Genomic DNA, 23,738 nt, shown 5'->3' with positions numbered 1-23,738 from the left:
ATTTGATAAAGGCAGAGTGATGCCGAAACATAAACTAATAAATAACTGTGAAAATCTGAACAACTTTCTAATTCTAATTTAATTGTGTTAAATGCATTTTCATCAAATAAAAACCAGTTACCTAATAACTATATGGATTAAACATTATTTTCAACACCTAACTTGAAAACTAATACGGGATATTAACGTTAGAAAATTGAAGGGAGTTAACGGTAGGGGAATAATAAGTCTTCGATAACGAGAAACATTGTAACTTATTAAAAGTTAGGATTAAGCCTCCGATCTTTGCGATTTAATTCGGCGATCTCAATCGATACAACTATACCTTGCTTTCCCAACTTAGCGCATCCCTTCTTAAACACGTCCAGGTACGATATGGACGCGGGATTGTCCTCGACGAGGCGGATCTGCTGCGAAACCGCCATCACCCTCGGCACGGTGAAGTGCAGAAATCTTCTCGCCGTTTCCTGTACCGAAATCGTCGGTTCATTTGAACTAATTGGGAAAAAATGGCGCGCTCACCTTCTGTTTGCCGAGGAACATGTTGAGCATGCGCAGCATCTGCAGTACGCGCTCCTCGCGTCTCGCGTCCGCCACGCCCAAATCGTTAACCACTAAGTAGGCGTACACCTTGCCGTTGTGGCCTCGGATATACAGTCGTCTCGCGACAGCGTTGTGTTTCTGCACCAGGTCCACCCTCGGCATGAACCGGGCTATCTTGACGAAGTAGTGGTTGTGTTTGGGCAACAAGAATTCACCGGGCAGCTCCACCTCCGCCGTTTTCAGGATGAAATTCGACAGGAACCGGCACTTTTCTTCGATAAGGAACGACCTACGGAACCGTGATGATTGAATACTAGCTCCGCCCCGTCAGACCTTTCGCAACGGTCTTACTGTAGCAACATCTTCGAGCGATTGTCCAATATCTTGATCCATTTCTTCAGCTTGAATATCAGCGTGTGCAGGCGCATCGAGTTCGACTGTGAAAAGTCAAAGTCCTTCTTGAACTCCTGCTCCATCTCGATAAAGACGGGATCCTGGTACGTATCCTCGGCGCGTCGCGCCAAACTCTCCGACGCGGCCGAATTGAACGTGACGTTCTCTGAGCTGGACACGCCCTTCTCGATGCCGATGCCGAACGTAGATATCAGTTTCGTGACGAACTTTAATATGTGCGGAGTGATTTTCGCTTCGTTCACCGACTCCCTGTTCTCGAACGCGATCGCGTAACACTTGGTCAGTCCTTGGCGCAGCTGACGTAGCACCTGAGGGAATGCGTATGTGTGAACTACCTCGATAGGCTGCACGGACGATATCTCTAGCACGAGAAACGCAACGAGTTCGCGTTTGGACCGTTTTAGGCATAAATTTACAAAGCTCCAAACATGATGATGCGGAAAGAACATTTTTTCAATATCATTTACTGACGAAAACATTTTTTTTGCCAGAAAGATCCAGTGCGGCCGACAAGCATTTCATACAAAAACTTATTCACTTATAAAGCATCCTTCTTAAACCTGATATAGCAAATAATAAATACAAGGTCGTTCGCGCAAGTTTTTCAAAAAGTTTTACTTGTGGGATGCTATTTTATACTATACAGTTTGTCCCAAAAGTCTCAAAAGTGTCAACGTTTTATTTTGTATATGATAGCATCATAATTATAAAAAACTTCTCATCCTAGATAGGGTGGCCAAAAATTTATTCTAATCTAACAACAACTTCAAGTGGCTATAACTTCATGAATTGTTTCATTGCATCTAGTTAGTATTTAGTAGTTTCAGTCAAGCTCTGAAGAAGACAACAGGATGATTGGCGAAACGTTAGCAAGTTCGATGAAAAAAAATTGTACAAGGGCCGTTCAATAAGTCCTGCCACCAATATGTGAATCAGTTATCCGAGACGGTGTTTATGTCCCATATTTAGCTCCGCCTCCCTTAAACAATATAAAAGCAGGTACAGAAGTTTTATCAAAAATATCAGTAGTCTGCGGATTTTTTTTTTTGAAAAATTGGGATACATTTTTGGCCACCCTACATAAGATCTGAAGTTTTTTATAATTAGAATATAAAATACGCTCTATTATTACACTCTACTTTAAATTTCGCTGACATAATTTAAATACTCCGTATTTGTAAAATAAACTAAAACTCAAATTATTTTAAAAAATCTTAAGAATCTTATAGAATCCAAAAATTCTATAATATTAAAGGGGTTCCATTAAAATAAAATACAAGTTTGATTTGTTTAACACTTGGGAACCTGCATAATATGAAAGTAATTTTAAAAAGTAACCACACCAAATTATCGCAGAAGTGAAACTTTTTGAAAACAATTTTGGTCATGATAATCCTTGGCTGCTAAGCAATGTCATTTCTACGAGACTCTGTTGCAACTGAGCTACTTTGCTGTATTTTTTTTTCGGACTCTCATGATGTAAAAACTCACCTCCTCGTACCAATTCTCCTTGAACCACTCCATCTGGTTCGCTATACCTTCCAACCCGGTCAGCACGCTCGTGTGTATATCCCTTTGCATCCACATGATCTTCGAGCAGCGCATCATCGCCGACGTCGCCTTGGCTATGATCGTCGGCACCTCGCCAGAGGGCGCTGCACTCGTCGATGCCGCGCCTTCCTGTCCCGGCCCCTCGCATCCGTTCTGAGAGTCCTGAGTCGCTTGCTGCTGCTGTATGGTGTTGGTTTTGCGCGCAGTCGCCGTCCTCAGGGTCAGGTACAGGATCCTGATCGGGAAATAGACAGCCTGAGGGAACAACCTGCCCACCTGACACAGTAGGTTCAGTATGACGTTGCCCTCGTAGTGGACGAACCAGTTGAGCAGCTGCGGCGTCCACGGCAGCCACAGGAAGGGAGGGACGCCGGCGGCGTACTGGTCGAGCGCCTCCATCAGGCTGTTGTTCTCGTCGTCGTAGTTGAGCAACCACAAGACCTTGGCCAGGTACTTGCGCGCCTTGGGCTCGTTCTGATGGCGGCACGCGTGCAAGAAACAGGCCATCGCGTTCACGCCGAAACTTATCTGTCGGAAATGGGGCCAATTAGGGTGTGAGGCTGTCGCGACCCACCAAGTGCGAACCTGTCGCGGATCCTTGATGAACACCTGTTCGAGGTAGTCGCCGTACAGAGCCCACGCTTTGATCGAGTAGTCGTGCATTTGGACTGCTGCCGAGAACGCTTTGTTAGCCTCGTCCGATTTGCCGCTCAGGTGGTACATCATGCCTTTGAGCGCGTAAAACTCGGCGGTCATTTCTTTGCCAAAGTACTGCATTTTGGTGTGGTTAATCACTTCGAGGCCTACAATAACGCGAAAAGCATTTAAGGTCGAAATGGATAGCAAAGATCATCTTCCAGCATAAATCCTCATTTCGCGCAAAATGCAAAACTAAACGCGAAAAAACAACTGTTAATAGTATCAATTGCATGAACTAATCCTTTGTACGAGGGTAGTTCAATAAGTCCTTAGAAAAACAAGGGTAGTATGGAAAATAAATTTTTGCTGTTAATATTTTAAAGAAACTTCCACAGTAATACTGTACACCAGCGGTCGCCAAACTGCCTATGGCGAGCTACCGGCAGCTCGCGAAGGCAATTCTGATAGCTCTCACAACGATTTTAATTTTAAAACTGAAGAAAAGAGAAGCTCCAAAATTCCACGAAAAAATCTAATTGCCATAATATTAAACATAAACAATTGCACAAAAAAATAATTGTCATAATATCAATAATCAAGGAATATGTTTTTACATAAGTTAAAGATAAAAATGTGTGTTCGTTATGTAATACTTCGGTCTCCGCTGCTAAACAGGGAAATATTAAAAAAATTAGTAGTCGGCAAATATAAGGCTGCAACTGAAGCATCGTACCGCGTGTCCCAGATAATTGTACAAAAAAAGAAACCTTATGAAAACGGGAAAATGATAAGACAGGCGTTTTTACAAACGAAACAGTTTCAGCTATAAAATCTATGCAACTTTCTGCTAATACAATGATGAGACGTGTAGAAGTAATGAGCAATGATATTTTTTACAGTTAAGAACTGACTTTAGATAACTGTGTTTATTTTTCACTTCAACCGGATGAATCAACAGATGTGGTTGACACTGCCCAGATGGTCGCGTTCGTCAGGATGGTTTTTAGTGATTTTACGATTAAAGATCTTTTAAAGTTTACTCCACTGAAAGGACGCACTACGGGACAGAAGTTGTCTCCTCATTTAAAAAATATTATTCCTTTCGTGAAAATGCCAATATCAAAAATGGTTGTTAGCCTGACAACCAATGACGCTCCAACGATGGTGGGTTGTGATAAGGGTCTGGGGGCGTTATGTCGTAAAGATGAAAGTTTTCCACAATTTTTCTGTTACCACTGAATTATCCATCAGCAAGTATTATGTGGAAATTTCCTGAAACCAAACAACGTTATGAAACTCGTGGTAAAAATTGTGAACAAGATTAGAGCTCATGCGTTACAAAGAGGATTATTCAAAACCTTGGCCGATGAAGTTGAGTATCAATACGGGGACTTACTCCTTCACTCTGAAGACCGATGATTAAGTAGAGAACGAGCAACGCGATGAACCGACTCCGGAACTAGAAAATTCAATCTGGCTTAGAGATTTTGGTTTTCTCGTGGACATTACAGAGAAATTAAGCGAACTCAATTTACAGCTTCAGGAGAGAGACAAAGAAATAAATGAAATGATTTCTGATATAGAAGCATTTAACACAACCTAATTAACAACGATCATAAGCATTTTCCTATTCTTTCAGAAAAGATATCTCAAAATCCATTAGAAGCCTGTGACAGCATATATCATGTATAAATAGTTCTACCCTGAAGGATAACTTCAAAAATCGTTTTATGGAAATTGATATCCAACAGTTTGCAACTTGTGTTATGCAGAACTTTGGCGAAGACATCGCTCCAAGGGAAATGGAAGTAATTGAGTTTCAAAATCATTTAGCCTTAAAATCGTTAGTCTCAACTACCAAATGTATCTGGCCTATTGTAAGTAAACACAAATATTCAGTTCTATACCGTGTTGCCTTGAAAGTAAAAGCATTATTCCGATCAACCTATTTGTGTGAATCTTCTTTTTCCAATATGAAGAACAAATATCGCGACTTACAGATAAACATTTGGATAATTGTATTCGAATGGCTGTATCAAATTATACTGCAAACATTAAAAAAATTATCGATGAGTCTGACTGTCAGCCTTCTCATTGAACTAGCTTTTTTAATTCTCAATGTTTATGTTCATGATAGTGCGTTACTTTTTTGTTGTTATTATTAACTATTTTTAAATCTTACGTGACATGCCGTTGTGGCTGGATAAAAGTTTGTGTTTATTTTTCAAACACCTTCGTTTGATAGGCAGGAATGTAGCTATGAACAAGTATGTTCTAGTAATATCAGTTTATTATTAGTACTCATGTATTATGTTAAAGTTAAATAGTAAAATAAATACATATAATAAATTAACTGAGGATTATTTAATTTACGTTGGGTTACGTGGCTTCCGTGTGGGTAGCTCCAGAAGTTTTGTTAATAGTAATTTTTGCCGTGTGAGCATTTAAGCTGTTAGCCGTATCGATCACAGTTTACTGTTGTGGTCGATTGAAAAAAACAATTTTAGTTTGTAATTTGTTTCGTGTAATTTTGTGTGTTAAATCAACGCTCAGGTGGACGGACTTCTGTGTTTGCAAGTGTTTACAATTGTGTGGTAATCCACGATATGATTTTAAATAATCAAAGTGCGCGAAATAGTTGGCGCCCCAGACTTATCGCAGGGTACAGTGGCTTCAATTTTGCATGAAAAGTTGGGTGTGAAAAAAATGTCGACAAGATGGGTGCCGCGTGACTCTCATGCCGGTTTGACGCTTTCGTCGATATTGTGATAAGTTTCTGCGTCGATATATCTGTTCTCTCTCCATTCATTACTCGTAAAAGGAAACAACGATAACAGAAAACTGTTATGCGTCATTTTTCCAACGACTGAGCAAAGAAATAGAGGAAAAATTACCTCATCTGAAAAAGAAAAATATCCTGTTTCATCAATACAATGCACGGATTTATTCTTGCGCAGATGCCACGGCCAAAATTATGGAATTAAAGTTGTAAATAATACAACATCCACTATATTCACCGCATTTGCCTATTTCTGGTTTCCACAGTGGTTTGATGGACAAAGGTTTAGGTCTAAAACCTTTGTCAACCAAACAATTTTTTCAAGTCTGGAAACCAGAAATAGGCAAATCCGGTGAATACTGGAAATACAAGATTGCTTTCGAAAAATCGTCACTGGGCGGGGCAAGTTCGCAGCGCGTAGCTCGAAGCAGCTGGTAAATATTAAAATTTACAGAAATAATAGCGTAGTCGAATGATATTTGTTCAAATATTTAGCGCCCTGTATAATTGACGGAATCTGAAACTCTCTCACGGTACGGTTTAAGATACTGTTCAAATAAAATTATCCCATCTTTAACGGTTTTTCATTTATCGAGAATAATTTACCCACAAAAACGGAAATTTTTAGAACATTTTAGATTTTTTGTCCATAAACGACACACCCTGTACATGATACAAACATTGTTCGAAGTAGGGGTTATAGCCCTGGATTTTCCACGCGTCCTGGTTCAAGAATTTTTTGAAAATAGTAAACGGTTTTCGAGAAAATAAGTTTTTTCTGAAACCATGCAGTGCGCCGTAATAATCAATGACGTCATCGCGTCTTGATAGCCCCCGAAATAACGATTCTAATATGGAGTTTTTCAAATATCTCGAGCATCGTATGTGATAAATAAAAACCGCAAAAACTTAATTAGCCATCTTGTTTACAATTTTCCATTTGCGGCTAATAAGTTACTCTGTAAAAGAACAATTTTCTAGGTCTTTTAGATTTTTGCCTATAATTTGAAAACCCTGTATATAATTGAAAAAATGCCCGAAATAAATGTCATTGCACTGGATCTTCTGCGTCTGCCGGTTAAAGAATTTTGCCAATCGGATGAACGATCATGAAGGAAAACATAATTTTCTGGAAGTTAAAATTACCAAAAAAAAATTTCAAACATTTTAAAAAAATACTTGGTAACATTTGATTGCCCCGATTTCTAACGTTTAAATGTGGACACGGACTTTTACTTCTCTGCTAAATTTGAAGTTGATATCTGCAAGTTTAGGACAAATAACACATTTCTCATTTGGCACGGAATATCGTGAACACCCTGTACATTAGGTGAAAAACTTAAATACAAAAGTTTTTGCTGTCTATGCGGGCTACATCGCCATATAAAAGAAAGTGAGATCTGAGTCATTGTCTTTCAGTTATAACCAATTTTCAGTTTTTTTGAATTTGCGGCGTACCCTGTATATTTGTGAAAAATGGTCAAGAATAAAAGTTTATAGAGCCGTATCTTCTGCTACTTCTGGTTCAAGAATTTTTTTTCTTCTCGTAAACAGTTTTTGAAAGATGATGTTTTTCGTGGACGCTTGTATCCGCGATTTTTTTATTTTTTTAGAATACTTCCCGACCCCCCAGTCCAATCTTTTAGACGATTTAAAAAATATTTTCCCACCTTTTTGCGATTATTATTATTATTACCTTCGGCCAATTCGTTTTTGTTGTTCATCGACGCCATCTGCAGGTAACACTTGACCTGTTGGCGCACCTTTTGGAAGCAGTCGACCACCGGCACGCTCGAGATGCTGTAAATCTTGTTCAGCGAGTCGAGACAGACGCCGGTCAGTTTGTGCTTACGCGCGATCTTCCCGAAGTGGATAATCGACTGCGCGGAAGCGTGCATGCCTAGCTTCGCGTTCGATGACGACGTCTTCTCGTAATGCTGCACGATGACCTGGTAATGGTGCTGACGCCACGTAAAAATTTCGCTCCAGTGTACCAGCTCATCGGCAATTACGGGCAGGCGGTTACGCCACGTTTTCACGATTGCTTTCATGTCGTGCAAAGAGTTCTGGTGAACTGTAACGAAGAAAATGAAGAGGGGACGTTTGAACTACCCGTTTCGACGCTCGTCGTACCTTGCATCAGACCCTTGTGGATCTGGTACGCCTCCTGCAGCTCCATAATCTGCTGCGCGGCCTGCAGGTACTGTAGATGGATGTGGCTTACGACGTGGGGCAGCCGTCGCCACTCGTTTAGGCAGAAAGTGCTCGCGGTTTCGACGTACCTGCAAAAATGTATGTTTGACTAGCCAAGTACAACAGCAGTGACCGACGTACCTCTCGACATATTTCAGCGGTTTGCCCTCTTCCGGCTGACAAATCAATAAGTACCCGCCGTACATGGTCACCTTCCACGCGTTCTCCCTAGGCGACGTGAACTCGATCTTGGACAGCGCCTCCTTCATGTAGTCCCAATTGGGGATGCGCCATGCGCTCTCCAGCAGCAAGTCGAAGTCGCAGTACTTCTTCGCGTACTCTACCAAAAGGTCCCACTGTTGCAGTTCCTTGCAGCACCGGATGTAACGCTGGTTCCATAGTTTCACTTCCTGATTGTAGGCGGCCGGTATGGGCCCGGAATCGGCGTCGGTTTTGTATTTGGCTATCGCGGCGTCGTACGCGCTCTGCGCTTGCTCGAAGAACCCGTGCTGCTCGTATGCAATTGCGACGCCGGTTTCCTTGTAGTGGGCGTTTTTCTGCCAGATGCCCGCCCACAGATCTTCCTCGCATAAAGTCTGATAGAGTTCGGCCAGGGAACCGAGAAGCTCCGAGCGACCCTGATCGGACTCGAGCTCGTAGGTCGGGTTGTTCGTTTTGTTCGCCATATCGCACGCGGTTTGTTCCATAGTGAGCGCCATACGGTGCCACAGGTTGTGAGTCTTCGCGAGGTACTTCATTGTGGGCGCGGACATCGGAACCGGCGGGTTGCACCTGCAATTAGACGCGAATTGTCCAATCTGCGTGAGGGTAATTTGAACTACCGCGCCTATAAGCCTCCAAAATAAAAAGTGAGTCAAGTCGAATGTTCTATTAGAAGTTCTGAAGAACTAAACAGTTTTTTTTTATCAAATTTGGAATTTGAAATATTTAGCCACGTGCAATGTTGCCGGCGGGTTGCACCTGCAATTAGACGAGAATTGTCTGATCTGGTTGAGGGCAATTTGAACTACCGCGCCGATAAGCCTCCAAAACAAAGGGGGAGGTAAGTTGAAGTCCCGAAGAACTAAATATTTGTTTTATCAAATTTGGTATTTCAAATGTTTTTACAAGTGCAACGTTGCCAATTCCAATCAAAACAGACCACCACATGGAAATTCAAGATTCAATTCAACTCACGTATATTACGTGCATTTTCTGATTTAATTTTGTTAAGATTGTCGAGGGTACAGCTGCGTGGAATTTTATGCAAGGCGACGAGATTTATTTTGGTCTTCGATTCTTAGGTAACCATTATTGCCAATCTCGTTGCTGTGATTATTGTAGTTGTGACCCCTTTTTAAATACATGCACTTATCTTTTTGCTTCTAAGTTGTGGGCAGAAACATCTCTTTGCTCTGGTGCGGTTTTCGATGAATTATCTTAGCTGTTTTCATCTATTACATGCCGTAATCACTTTTTACTGTCCGTCCAATTTTTACATTGCAAGTACGGGGATTATTTGTCTATATCACGTCACCGTGGTGTAATTAATGCCCTGTAAAAGCACCAATTGTTTTTGACCTTTGAAATTTCATCTTTTACTCTTATTACCTTGGTTATTTTTTTTTCTTCTTCCCTCTTGCTTGAATTGATAATACCTTCGGATATCTTTGATCAGATTCAAATATTGGGTTAATGATAGTTTCCTTTAATTTTATTAAATCAGTTTTCTATTGATAATTTTTGCATTGGGCCAAACATAAAATTGAGGATAGCACTGTAAATCTTGTTAGCTTTTAATATTGCAATTTGTAAGCACGAATAGGTGCACAGTTTTTTTATATTGTTAATCCAAAGTCTCCTGACACAATATAATCAGTCATCGCCTAGTCCAGTGACAAGGTCCACCAGATCAACAGCCCCAGCTACCAAGAGTATTTAGGGCAACGTCCCGTGGGAAACAAGTAAACAACGCTTTGCTTGGAAGGGTTGAGCAATTGCGGGTGGTTTTATCAAAAATTTGTTATTAAATCTTGTTAAATTAATTTTCTTGCTTTTTCTCTAGTCCCTAATTTGCCTTCGTTAGCCACCGCGGTAAAAAAACAAGAACAAGGATTTGACCTGTTTTCCAATTTCCACTATTCCACTAACAAAATTAAAATCCCTAGTCGGGAAAATCCGAAGCACGCCCTTCCCGCATTCAACTGAGCCCAAAGGTAAGAATTTTAGCGCCCAACTTTGGTCGTTTCTCATATTTGAATGAATAAAAATTGTTCTTTAAAAATCCACATAAAAAAGATTTTTCTCATAAATTATTTACTTAAATCAAATGATATCGGCAAATAGTTTAAATAAAGCACTTAGAAATAACACAAAAAATGATCCTGATATTTTAAACTTGTTCTACATTTAGGTTGGGTCCCACAAACTGACACGGAGAACCTGCAGTTGATTTAATGAATTATAGCGCTGAAAACTATGTTACATCGGCAAATAGTTTTAAGTAAATCATGACAACATAACCCAAAAAATGGAAAATTCAATTGGTCGTTCAATCAAATAAATTACCAAAGTAATGTTGACCCAAGTTACTCAAAATTTCGAGGCAAATCCGAAATCGTGCTAAATATTTCAAAAGGCACGGCACATAATTTTTTTGAAAAAAATTAATTCTCTAAAACTTGTTATAGGATACTCAGCAGTGAACATTTGAACTACTCCGGGTTACCTGAACAGCGCCTCGACGAAGGTGTTTAACGCGCTAGGCTGTCCGTCTTTCTGGATGATGTGACAGCCGGACGTGATGAAAGTAACCATCGGTTTTCTAAGCGCAGCCCTCTCATCTTCGTCGAAGATGGTCCAAAACTTCGGGAACAGACTGAGCCAAACCTGTTCCGCTAAACTGGTGTCCATGTGACACAACTGCGCGGTGGCGAGCAGGAACTGATCGGTGGTGATGTTGCGCGATACCTCGATGAACTCGTAGTGCTTGTTGATCATTTTAGTGATGGTCTCGGCCCGGGCCATCGGCTTCTGTTCCGGCGTCGTCTGCGGCAGTTTAAGATCCATGTCGAGCACTTCGTCCTTGACTTCGACCGATTCATACAGTTTCGGGTTGAGCGGTTGCGTTTTGCGCAGCTCCTCCCTCTTTTCCTCGGTATTGACGACCGACGTGATGCTGGGCAGGATGCTACTCTCGTGCGACATCTTGATACTGACGTTGGCGGTCGCGGTGACGAGCAATAGCTCGATACACTGCTTGATCCAGTAGTGCTGACCGATAGCTTCCCAATTTTGCGAGCATACGATGTAGAGGAGCCTGTCGTGGAGGCGTTTGCGCATCGACTCGTCGAACACCTTGTAGAATTTCGCGCGGATGTGAGGCTGGGGACACCGGAGTCCCGCCAAGAAGGCCGGCTCCAATTTCGACGTCAACTCGGACGTTTTCAATTGCTTATCGGTGTAGACGTAATTGACCAGCTCCAGGAACTGCGCCTGGAGCTCGTTATCGTCCGGGAACCGTTTCTCCACGTATTGCATCAGTTTCACAAGCAGGATCGACTTTTCGCGCGAACTAGGCGCCTGATTAAGAGTCACCTGCGAAAAATCGAACGTTTGAACTACCGACCCATTCGTCGGCCACTTTAGTAACACTCACCGGGTTCTTGCACTTCATCCACTCCTCGAGCATCTTGGTGACGGCCTTTATCACTTTGATGTCCGACGTCTTCTCCATCAAACCGACGAGGATGCTACCGATGAAGGTCTTCCGCATCTCCACCCCCATCACGACGATCCTAGTCTTCACGAGGTCGAGGCTGAGGATGAGCAGTTCGCTGGTGAGGGCGGCGAAGTTGGCCGCCGTGGTCTGAAGGTGTTCCTTCTGAAGGCGGTGCAGTACCCGCATAAAAGGCGTGATGATGTGATCGACATAAGAGGGATTGTTCGCACACGCCGCTTTTAGTATCATGACGGTACCAAAGAGGGCGGGAGCTTTGCATTCGTCGTACGACTCGAGACCGGCGAGGATGATACCGTTCACTTTGCCGTAGAACTGATCCAGATCGGCGAACTTGTTGACGCGTTCGAGCGGAAACGCGGCGAACAGCTTGAGCAGAAGCCCGTGCATCAGTTTGACGATTTTGTTGTTGGTCGAAGTAACGCAAGCGCCCAAACCGGTCTGAAGCTGCTTGAAATTGAGCAGGATCTGATCCTTTTTTAGTACTGTCAGCAGGAATGTGAGCAGCTCGAGGGCGGTACAGATGTTCGCGACGTTCGCGTTCGGCGTCTCGACGAGTTGCAGGATTTTATCTAGGAAGCCGAGCTTGAGGTCGACCGGTTCGGGCCACAGTTCCGGTTTGAGCGCGTTCTTCAACAGGATAACGCATCGGCGCGAAAGCGTCTCGCCCGGACTACTCGCGCCCGGATTTGCCGGATTCTGTGGCGCCATCTCATTAACCTAAAAGCAGATGAGCGCAACATTGTAACTACCGTCTGAAAATCGGCTGAATTTTTAAATTTTTCATAATAATAATAGTTTATTTCCAAATAGCACATTCAAGAGAACATTAAATAAGTAGAGATATTAATCGTCAATAAACATGGGAGAATATTAGCAAATGAATATTTCTTTGTCCGCTGATAGATAAAATCAAAAAATAAAAACATAAACATTTTAAATTTTAAGTGTGTCGTGAATAACAGACTTTCAAAAATCAGAACAAACTAACCAAAAACTTATTGAGTAGTAATAATAGAATAACTATTTTTTAAATCTACTTGTTGGTGCATGTAAGGTCTCGGCGGCTTTTTTATCTTCTTTTTATATTCATTGTAGGGTCTAAAATTTTGAATCACTTCAAGTATCAAGGCAATAATGTTTGTTACTAAATAAGAAAAGCATTTTTTCTCGCCTTATTACTCGCAGTTTTTGCTTTTAGGGTGGTCTCGAATAATCGTGCTTGAATAAATGTAAGCAGTTCCTGCGATTGCAATAATAAATGTAAATAAAATAATTGTCTAACATCTAAGATCTTTACCATTTGATAGAGTTCTTTTGTAAGATAAATCAGCATTTTATTATATATAAATTTAAGACTCTACTTTTGGGTTATTTAAATTTTCCTGTAGTAGTTATTAGTCAAACCACCCCACCCCAAGAGACCGTATGTGAGATGTGATTCAACCAATATACTATACAACACTTTTAGGTGTTTTATATCATAAAATTCACTGGCATTCTTGAATATTGGGAGAAGAGATCTCATTTTTTTAATAAGTTTATCAGTGTTATATTTCCAAGTCAAGTCCATGTACATACTAAGGTATTTAACATAATCGGGGGAAACTATATCGAAAAACTTATTCAGTTTACTCTCGATTCGAAGTTTTGTGAAATTTGGCAAGGTACGCGAATCACAGGAAAATGGGAGGAAAACAGTATAGAATCTGCAAAACTTAAAATATTCCCATTTGTTAATATTGTTAATGTACGAAACAAAGAGAAATGGGTCCTGTGGAACTCCATATTCAACCTTTCTTTCACAACTAAGCACACCCACCTGGATGTCATATTGCTTTCGGTCACTGAGATAAATTGACATTAATTTTAAGGCTACTCCCCTTAACCCCATACCCCAAAACATCAATCAACTTGCTTTCTTAATATCTAAACAAATACAAAGTGATTTCAGATTTCTGTCTAATGACAGACAGAACATGATAGACTTGTTGTCGTGTAGTAATGGCATCTTGGGTGGATTTACAGTTCTGGAACTCAAGTTGATAGTGGTGTACGATTTTAAATTTTTCGAGATAGCTAACAATTCCGTTTTATAAATATTTTTTCAAAAATGATTGCGAAGTTTGAGAGCAAGGAGATTTTCCCATAATTTGAAGGGTTTGTTTTGTTACCAACATTATACAGTGGTCGAACTATAACCTTGGGAATATCCCTTTATTAATACAGTTATTTAGAATATGAGTTAAACTTTTTGAGTGTTTCCGCCCATACGCCGTGAAGTCCAGGAGAATTTTTGGATTAGAGATTTAGCACTATGCGTCCGATTTCGCTGTCATCAATGTCATGGAGGTATATAGGGTTCGGCAGATATTCTTTTGCAAAGGTTTTCCTATTTCATCCTTGCGTTGTATTTGCTTGATCGAGAATTCCTTCTTTTTACCATTAATCTCTTGTACAGTTTTTCATAAACCAGAATTATTATTCCTATCGCTCCTAAATGCATAAAAAAACATTTTTTTGCTTTATTAATGAGTTTAGGCAGTTTGTTTTTATATGCTGTATAACGGGTTTTAAAATCATGATCATTAGGTTTTTCTAAAGCTTCATGGTACAATTTATTTCTAATATAAATCAATTTTAAAAGTCTGTTTGTGGTCCATTTTTTTCTAGCAATATCACAGGAAAAAAACATTGATTCATACATTATAATATTGTCTGTTAAGTCGGAAATAAACAGGTGGGTAGAATTTTCGGGATCTTGCTTGATATATATGTTTGTCCACATTTCTTTAGTTAGCTTTTGTGCATTGTAGTTCCACATTTCTTACTGCTTTACTTGTTCAATGTTGCAATAGAACAGGATAGTGATCTGTTACTTCTTGCTGTAAAACACATACCTGAAACCTGCTCTTTTGTTTTAACAAATAAAGGATCCATACATCACTTGGAACTTTCGCTCACACGAGTGTAATGATTTATTGCAACATGAAAGTTATGAATTTGAAGTGACGGCGAAGTATAAACACGCAGGATATGAAACAACTTACCTCCATCGGCACTCATCACAAGCTCTACGCATTTAATAGTGAAGAATAGTGAAGTTTATTTTTGTTGCAAACTATGACTTATTCAGTTGACCGTGAATATTAAAAATTACTTTGTTTAAATGTTTCTGTGAGGACAATAACATCAAAGCCTAGTTTGGTTTCGATAAAAGTACATTCATTTCATTTATTGTGAAATATTTTAAAATTTTGTTTATTATTTTTACTATTTATAGTCTTCAGAATTGTTTGATATAAATGTGATTTGAGTGGGAGAACAATTCTTCACATACGGGTCCATACTAAGAAAAGGATGCAGACTATTTTTCTTGGATTTATTTACTATATGTGTATATTAATTTGTTAAAAGGAACATATTTACTTTTAAGGGAGGTTTTACTTTTGACTTGTAGATACGGATCTGGTTTTAACTAGAATTCGGCAGTTTTTCTAATAATTTGTTCTTTTGTTGTTTGATGTTATTTTTTTTTGCTCGATTGATCTGTGAACTCCACCTGTTTTTTCAGATCGATATTTTCCTTTTTTGAAGAGATCTTATTTCTTGGGTTAGTTCTTCTACGTGCAGTAAAATTCTTACCTCACTTGCTTCTATCGCATTACGCAATTCTCTCTTCGCATAAATAATTAATGTTTACGTTTCTTGTCCTTGCGTTCTGACTCAAAAAACGATACTTCCACGACCCAGACTGTCTTTATCAGATTAAAAAGACGTTATTATAAACGTTTTTATTCCCACTTTCTATGTTAGAGAAAATACGCATACCTCAATTGGTGGTACACTACGAGAAATTCAATTTTCTTTGTATATAATTGCTACAAATTTCTGAATTACTATCGAACCATGTTTACATGACGTTTATAGCATAAAACTGGCACACCCTCAAATCGCGTTCAATGACTTTTGAAATACTATTTGGGAGTTTATCGATAACGAAACCAATCGAACGTCAAGAAAACTTCCCTCCCACCATTGAAGAGCAATAGAAAAACGAAGAATTTATCTAAAATCGTGGGACACCCTGTATAGAGTGTGTGTCTTACTTGACAGGCGAGTCGGAGCAGAAAGTTCAGCACGTTATCGGTGTGTCTCTTGTCGATGTGGTCGCCGGACGCGGTCTCTGCCTTGATCGCCACTTGCGACGAGCCGGAAGTGCCCGGCTGAACGCCCGCCATCTTTTTTCTAATAGCCTCGACGTTTTCGTCCCCGCTCGATTTCTTAACTGCGCCGCTTTCAGCACCAGACTGAGGGGAAAAACGTTCTTTTTATACATACTATTACTTGGTCGGCTAACATTTGAACTACTTCGCAAAAACCGCGTTCCCACCATTCGGAGTTCCCGCTATGGTGAAGCAATTTACAGCTCCACTTAACTTATTAACTTCCAACAACCAAATATTGCGCCAGTCTAACTTGTAGCTCCGAAACCGAGGAACCAAGTGTATTTGAACTACTGCGAACTAACGCGTTTTACCTCTGCGTTCGCCGTCTCGTCCTTGATACCATACAGCTCCCACTTAATGATAACCTCCGCCAGTTCGACGGCGAGCTTTCGATGCTCTAGCGTCGCCGTCGGGCTAAAGCCCAACCGTTGTATCGAACTGACCATGTGCTGAACTAAATCGTGGCGCACGGGATAGTAGACCTACAAAAATCGGGGGTTATAGCCGGACCGCTACACTCCCCGGGAATACTCACCTTGTAATGTTTGACTACTAGCTGCAAGATGTGAAAAAGCTGCTGCATCGAATGCCCTTCATCCATCAGGATCTTCTTGGTCCAATGGGTGAGCATCACGTAGCCCTTTTCCACTCTGAACGGCATGGAGGGCGTCAAAATTTCCAACGCTTGTCGCACCACGTTTCGAGCCTCCACCGCGTGCGCCCTCAACAAACCGTGAAATACCTGCAGGACTATCTTCGAGTGGATCGCGAACTTGTCGATGACGTGCGACAGCAGCAAGTGGCCGTGGTACCTGGTCGCCGGGTCGATGCAATGCTCGACCAGCAGGCTGGGCCATGCGAACGTCATCAGCCGTCTAACCTTGAACCCCTGCGTTTTTTTGTTGGTGTCCTGGTCGTGGATGTGAGGACTGGCCTGCTCGACGAGCAAGCAGGAGAACTGCAGGAGCGATATGCGCACGCAGTCGGCGATGGAACTCTCCGGATTAATCAGGGTGTTGATGAACACCGAGACGACGTTCTCACTGTTGTCTTGGTACGGCATGGGAGGCCCGCCGATCAGTTTGTTGGTCTCGCCGCGCTGGAAGCTCACCGCGAAGCAAGGGATGAGGATCAGCTGGAGCACCTTGGCTTTGAGCTCCTGCGACATGTCATTCTTCGAAAACAGCTCGACGAAACGGAAGAAGGCGGAGCGTTTCCATTCGACGGTGTAGTTTTGGGCGACCGTGTGTTCCAAAAAGTCTCGCAAGAACTGAAACGATCCACAGGTCCAGTACGGTCTCGCGCAAAAGTTATATATATGACACGAAAAATATTATTCAGTTATAGGATTATAAAAGCAAGACGTTAAAAGCATCCAAGTGAGATGCAAATATTTTGCTATGTTGCCAAACGTCCCCCCAGTTCCAATAATATAAGTCTCCTCCTACTGTAGTCAATTCTTCGAATCAGTCAGGGATATGTTTTTAGTATAATTTAATTCTCACGAGGAGTTGCGTCGTTCTTGGTACAGATTTCGCGCGTTTGGAATTACATTTTTTTAAACCTTTGACATATTTCTCTACAACGCTTCAAAAAATATACCTATTTATTGTTCTTTGTTTTCATATACGTTTTCGTTTGGACCAAAATAAAAACGTTGATTTTAATTTGAAAAAAAAATCATAACATATTTAACAAAATCATAGCTGTCCGCGCGACATAAAAAATAAAAAAGAAGTTCTAAAAATAAAACTAAAACTAAAAAATAACCATTTTCAGATGAGTAATATCTATTATAAAATTCTTGTCGCATTTTGGCAAGTGGTTCAGCAGTAACATTTTTGATAGCATTTGTAATTTTATTACGAAATTCCTCTAAATAATTTGCACGATCATATGTAAATAATGCTTGTGACGTAACCTCAAAGAAAAAAAATCATTTGGTGCTAGATGCCATTTGATTGTTTGATTGTTCCCTGTCCACTTATTATGAAATTGGGAAACGTGGCGTTCAGAAAATTCTTGATGGTACCAAATTTTATGGTTTTATGAACAGAGGTGTTAAAGTCTGAACAGCTGAAATTATTTGATGACGCAATGGGATGCGTTTCTCTGCTGGTAGAATTTCCTGCGTGGTCTGTAATTTGTAACACACAAATCTCTCTTTAAGTTCCCGGAAAGTTTAAATTTGTTAAAGCACAATATTCGAACTCTCGACGTTCCCTTTGGTTATTTAAGGGATTTAAATTTGTTTTATGTACAGGAATTAGCCTATTAGCCTAATTAGCCACCTATGGAGGTGGAAAGAGGGACCCAAACAGGTTCTTATTTAATCTCAAGTACATTTCTTGTGACTCTCTAACATTCGAAGAGTCTCGGTGTAACTCTGACACGTATATAAGGCTGTCCAAAATCATTTCTGATCTCACCTGAAATTCGGGAATGAATCTGTCGGTGGTGGCCCTCAGCAGCTGAAAGAGCAAATCGATGTCTGTCGGGTGGTGCCCAAAATAGTGCAGCAGGATCTTGACCAGCAACTTCGGCTCTTTCCAGTGCGTGTACTCCAGCTGATCGATGTTCTTGTGCCGCTCCTGATACGAGTCGTCGGTCCAGATTTTGCGCAGGGCCGCGATCAACTCCTGCTGGGTGGACAACCACTGCTCGTCGAACTTGATCAACAACGAGACGATCCTGATGCTCTGGTACTGCGACTCGTTGCGCTCCGCCGGCGTCATGTGGACGTCAGAGTAGTTCGAAGATACCATCGCGATCAACCGGTCGACCAGGTGGTTTTGGATGTAGTCCCTGAACGGTTTGCCCTCCTTGTGCTTGATCAGGTACTCCAGGTACCTGCTGTACTGCTTGTCTTTAATGTATGCGTCGTTCAGGAACAAGGCCAACGTTTCGGCCGGGTACCGAAGTAAAAACTTCATCAGGATGCCGCGAAATGGACTGGCCGCCTCGATCATCATCGCCCGTTCCGCTTGGAGGATCTGCTGCGTCAGCTGGGAAATAAATTTGCTCGACGCCGCCGGCGTCTGATGAAATATACTGATTATCGTCACGATCTTCTGCTCCTCTTCGGTCTTTTTCGGCAAACACGTACCACCGTTGCCGAGCACCGCGTCTGAAAGAAACGCGCCAGTTCATTAAACAGACGCCGCGCAGCAAGTATCCGCGCTTACCCGCACCCGTCGTGTGGGCGCCGGTCAAAGTCGTCAGATGTTGCTTGAGGATCTCGAGCAGCTGTTCGCAGAGGAGCATGTTAAACACGTGCGGAAACAGCTGCGTCAGGTACGACAAAACCTTCAAACCGTTCAGGGTTATGCTATTTATATTTTTCACGTTCCCCAGGGTCGTCAGTAGCGGCCGTATGGTCGTGTGCACGAGTTCCTGAAATTTAACCCGAGGTCACGCCCGGTCCTCCCACCCCAAAGAGTTGGCACCACCAACCTTGCCGACGCGGTACCCGGCTATGAACTTCTTAATGCATTCGAACGCGGTCTCCTGCAGCTCCGGTATCGGCTTCTCGAGGGCATTGTACAACACCTTGAATATTTTGTCGCGAACCTTCTCTAAGTAGTAGCAAGCGGCCAACACGCGCAGCGCGCTTTGCCGGAGCGGCGTAAAGTTCGTGATCGACTTGTAGCAGGAGAACGTATTCAGTTTCGCGTCTTCCGTGTTGCACAGCGACAACAGGTCCTCGATGAAGAGGTTGTGCTCCTTTATGTCTGTGTTGATCGTAAAGAGTCGCGGCGTGAGCGACGTGCAGAACATGTTGCCGTCGAGGAGGCCCATTTGAGCGATCGCGGGCTGATGTTTCAGCACGTGCTTTTTCGGCGGCACCATGTCTTGGAGCACCTCCTGGAACGGCTCCATAACTGCGGTCACCGTTTTGTTTTGTTCTTTGGCCAGTAGGTGGAGCGACGCCATCGACTACGGACAATCGCAAACCTATTAGGACGCTAAGTTCGAGCGTTCCGGCAGCCTATTAATGACGCTTGACGATATTTTTGAACAAATCATCTACTGCGTCGTGAAAAACGTCGCTTTAAAACCGAAGGAAAGATTTGGTTGAATTGAACCAAGGACTTGCGAGCGCACCGTGAAGAGTGTATGTAAGTATCGCCAATGCCCACCTGTTCCCTGACCATGGTATGCGGGCTGGTAACTTGGTGGACAAGTTCGCGGGTGACCGTGTTCAATGCCTTCTGCTGTAATCCGACGGTTTCGTCGTCGCTACCGTCCGGCGGCGGAGTGACCAACACCACCAACATCTTCTGAAGGTTCTCCTTGGCCATATCTAACGACCCGCTCGACACTTCGCCAGTTAAGTCGGTCATGACAAATAGCAACGCCTTAAGGAACGTGAACATGTGCTTGTAGACCCACTTGAGGGCGCACTGCTCGAACATGAACTTAATGGCCAAGCAACCGCCCAGTTTGGCGTACCACGCGCGCTCGTAGCATAACGAGCACATCTTCTCCGACAGGTACTCGATAAGAGGCAGACGGCAAGCGATCTCTTTACTACCGAGCAGTGTGCTGGCCGTGTCGACGATCAGCATCAGACCCAAGTGACCGGGTTTGCACAGTTCCCGTTCCTCGTGACCCATTATGACAGCTAGGGCATCCACCAGTACGAGCGGATCTAAATCTATTTGCTTGTTGGGTCTGGGCGAGTAGGCGAACGCGCCAGACTGCTGAGCGACCGCCACCATCGTGTAGTGACGCACGAGGGAGACGAAGGCGGGCACGGCGTGCTGTCGGAGCTCCTTGATGGCCGCGCCGATAAACATACCCGTCAGCGCCATCTGGTGAGTCTCGCGTGATACTTTGTACACCGATTTGTAGTGGCAACCCTTCGCGTTCGGTATGGACGAGGGATCCTGGAACTTCGGGTGCAGGAACAACGTGATCAGCGAGTTCTTACTGTCTTTGAGATCGCGGGACGCTGCCAGGTAACAATTGATCACTTCCCACGCCTGTTTCCGATAGAACGGGTCCGTGTTGCTCTGTTTCAACGCGTTGAACGCGGTCTCTATCACCTGGGGGTAGGAAGGATATGTTTACGAACAAAGGATACGTTTGAACTACCGCGAAGTGTCCTATGACTAATGTCTTATAATTTGATGAGTGCATCTGTACACCACCCAGATGCCGAATTGACGGTTTGTTCGCTCAAATCCGGATTTTTTCCTAGTCTTATCTGACTCAACAGGGATGAGGGTTGAGATGCACTCATGAAATTATACCTTGGTGACTGGAAACTCGATAGACTGCTCGTAACTGTCGAACTTGGCCCAGATGGCGGGCGGATCGTGCTCCGACGCGATGTAATCCAAACGCTGAGGCTCGATCATCATCTTCCTGTTGCCGCCGCCGAACTTCCCGAGAACCTTGAATGCGACCTGCGCCACCTGGTCGTTGTTGCGCAACGTCCGCCAGAGGGCTTGCATCAGTTCCGCCCTGACGGGCTGCATATGGTCGTAGAGGAAATCGTGCTGGAGGTTGTCGACGCACAACTCGAGAGTGCGCAGGCCTTGGCTGATGAGCACATGAGAGCCGTTCAATGCAGACACCAAAGGGTCCATCAGCATCGGCAGGTACGGCAGTAGAGAGCTGAGACGCACGGGCACGGTGAGACACAGCTCGACGAACAGGTCTTTCATATGCTGCTTGTGCAGACCGCTCTGGAGTCGGTTAAGACCCTCGAGCAAATTCGGTAACAGCGGCAGGAATTCCTGGTAGAGAAGATCGTGGCTGCCTCCGCCTATCGAACGGAAGAGGGCGCGCAGCAGTAGGAAATAGTTGTAGGGCTCGACGGCGCTCATCGCCAGCTCCATGGATCTAGGGTGAAAGGGGGGGGTAAAGTTTGAAAGCTACATGGTTTCGCCCCGTCTTACTTGTTGACGATGCAGTGCAGATGCGGTTTGAGCATGTTCTCGTTCTCCTGCGGGAACAGGGACACGCTGCCGAACACTAATTTGAAAAGTCTCAGGTACAAGTTGCTTCTTTCAACGTTGGAACCCATCTCCTCCATGCGCTCGAGAAGGTACTCGACGAGGACGGTGGCGAAAATGGAGCTCGTCGCGGGATTCGAGAGCAGAGTGTTCGGTATTGTCTGCAAGGTAGGGTTCTTGTAAACCCTCTCGACCAGGTACTCGATAGTCGTAGAGAATATCTCGTGGAACGTCTGCGAGTTCATCATCGAGAAAACGCCGCTACAGTGCTCGAGCACCTCCTTCTCTTCTTTGGTGCGCACGTTTTGATTCAGTCTTTGATTCGAAGGCGTCGCCTGGTGCGCGTTGCCGTTGAGGGTGTAAATGTCGAGCGCTTTCAGCGCCCACTTGACAAATCTGACGAACACGAGCGTCTCGTGGGGCTGAAAATGTTTGGTCTGATCCAGGGATTGACCGGCGACCGTCTTGCAAGCCGAACATCCCCACGTGATCGTCTTCACGCCGCAGACGAGCGTCTTCACCAGGCTGCGATAGTCCGCGACGTTGTAGTTGTTGTTCTGTGGGAAACCGAACCTCGATTTGGGTTCCTTGTCGGCCGACGCAGTCTGCCCGGCGTTAAGCACGTTTTCCAGCTGCTCCGGACTCTCGACCTTCGGTTCCACCCCGCCGCCGGTGAGCTCCTGTTTTTTTTGCTCGCCGCGGCTGACGAGTACCGGCAGCTGGATCTTGACGAACGTCTTGAACTTCAACACGAACACCTCGAGCATGCGCATCAGGAGTTCCCTGCCTTCGTTGCTGCCATATTGGAAATATTTTATTCCAGTTACGGGGATAGCGGGGCATTCTCACCTATTTTCCGCTTCCGACCTGACCCGTATGCAGTCCACCAAATTTAACAGCACTTTGCAGGACATCGTCTGTATGGTGGTCGCCAGACTGTCGTCGTGGACGTTCTTGCTGAACAGGTGAACGGCGCGGGTGAGGTCGGACAGGGGGAGCTGATGTCTGATGTGGTGAACCAAATCGGCGAGGGTAGAGTAAGCGAGAGGACGTAAGGATTCGTGGGTGGTCCAGCCGCGGCCCAGCAATACATCTTGGTCGAAAAGGCGTTCCATGTGAGGAACGAATTCTAAAATAGAAATGGCATAACGGTGACGCGTTTACATTGCGGTAGTCGTACTCACTGTTGCGCAGCTCCGTGGCGAGGATATGCCTGGCGGCGATCAGCAGCTCCCTGCGCAGGTGCGCTACCTCCTGCGGGCACAACGTCAGCAATCCCAACATGCCTTGGACCATCATTTCAGAATGATTTTGTACCTGGCGGGAAAAGCGAACGATAAGTCGGTACTATCTGAGTTAAACCAAAGACCCGCTCACCACTTCCTGATATATTTTGATGATGTACGCCAAGAACGACAAGGTCTTGATTTGAGCGCCCATAAAATCGACGAATATCACCTTGTTAAAGGTCTCCATTTGTCTCTGCTCCAACGTCGGCCGGAGCGTTATCGTGTTCATAATTAGGGGAATGAAATCGCTGACATCCTGGTGGACATTCTGTTTGTGCAGCTGGTACATTAATACTACTATGATGGGTAGCTCTTGCAGCACTTTGAGCGACAGCACGGCTTTCGGAATTAAATAGTACTGAAAACGGACGCGACGGTGAGAGGATGGGCGCTAGCAGC

At 43.5% G+C, this 23,738-nt stretch overlaps 1 protein-coding gene across 1 annotated transcript in view; it reads right to left on the bottom strand.

The window, feature by feature from the left end:
* Window positions 1-23,738, bottom strand: part of LOC132706793 (transcription-associated protein 1) — a 38,752-nt gene that overhangs the window by 3,644 nt on the left and 11,370 nt on the right. Inside the window, exons 5-26 of the mRNA XM_060678336.1 lie at window positions 23,428-23,697; window positions 23,235-23,367; window positions 22,900-23,179; window positions 21,994-22,845; window positions 21,343-21,937; window positions 20,227-21,135; window positions 19,541-20,023; window positions 19,273-19,480; window positions 18,517-19,214; window positions 16,623-17,357; window positions 16,399-16,569; window positions 15,968-16,168; window positions 11,778-12,578; window positions 10,848-11,716; window positions 8,261-8,911; window positions 8,060-8,208; window positions 7,623-8,000; window positions 3,094-3,311; window positions 2,449-3,036; window positions 895-1,265; window positions 523-832; window positions 326-467 (exon numbers count right to left, since the gene is read on the bottom strand). Of these exons, the coding sequence (XP_060534319.1) occupies window positions 326-467; window positions 523-832; window positions 895-1,265; window positions 2,449-3,036; window positions 3,094-3,311; window positions 7,623-8,000; window positions 8,060-8,208; window positions 8,261-8,911; window positions 10,848-11,716; window positions 11,778-12,578; window positions 15,968-16,168; window positions 16,399-16,569; window positions 16,623-17,357; window positions 18,517-19,214; window positions 19,273-19,480; window positions 19,541-20,023; window positions 20,227-21,135; window positions 21,343-21,937; window positions 21,994-22,845; window positions 22,900-23,179; window positions 23,235-23,367; window positions 23,428-23,697 (10,012 nt within the window). The remainder of the gene's footprint in view (window positions 1-325; window positions 468-522; window positions 833-894; window positions 1,266-2,448; window positions 3,037-3,093; window positions 3,312-7,622; window positions 8,001-8,059; window positions 8,209-8,260; window positions 8,912-10,847; window positions 11,717-11,777; window positions 12,579-15,967; window positions 16,169-16,398; window positions 16,570-16,622; window positions 17,358-18,516; window positions 19,215-19,272; window positions 19,481-19,540; window positions 20,024-20,226; window positions 21,136-21,342; window positions 21,938-21,993; window positions 22,846-22,899; window positions 23,180-23,234; window positions 23,368-23,427; window positions 23,698-23,738) is intronic.

Source organism: Cylas formicarius, unplaced genomic scaffold (genome assembly GCF_029955315.1).
Source record: "Cylas formicarius isolate icCylForm1 unplaced genomic scaffold, icCylForm1.1 PGA_scaffold_8__14_contigs__length_24414737, whole genome shotgun sequence".
Classification (NCBI taxonomy): domain Eukaryota; kingdom Metazoa; phylum Arthropoda; class Insecta; order Coleoptera; family Brentidae; genus Cylas; species Cylas formicarius.
This window is presented reverse-complemented; position numbering and strand designations above follow the sequence as displayed.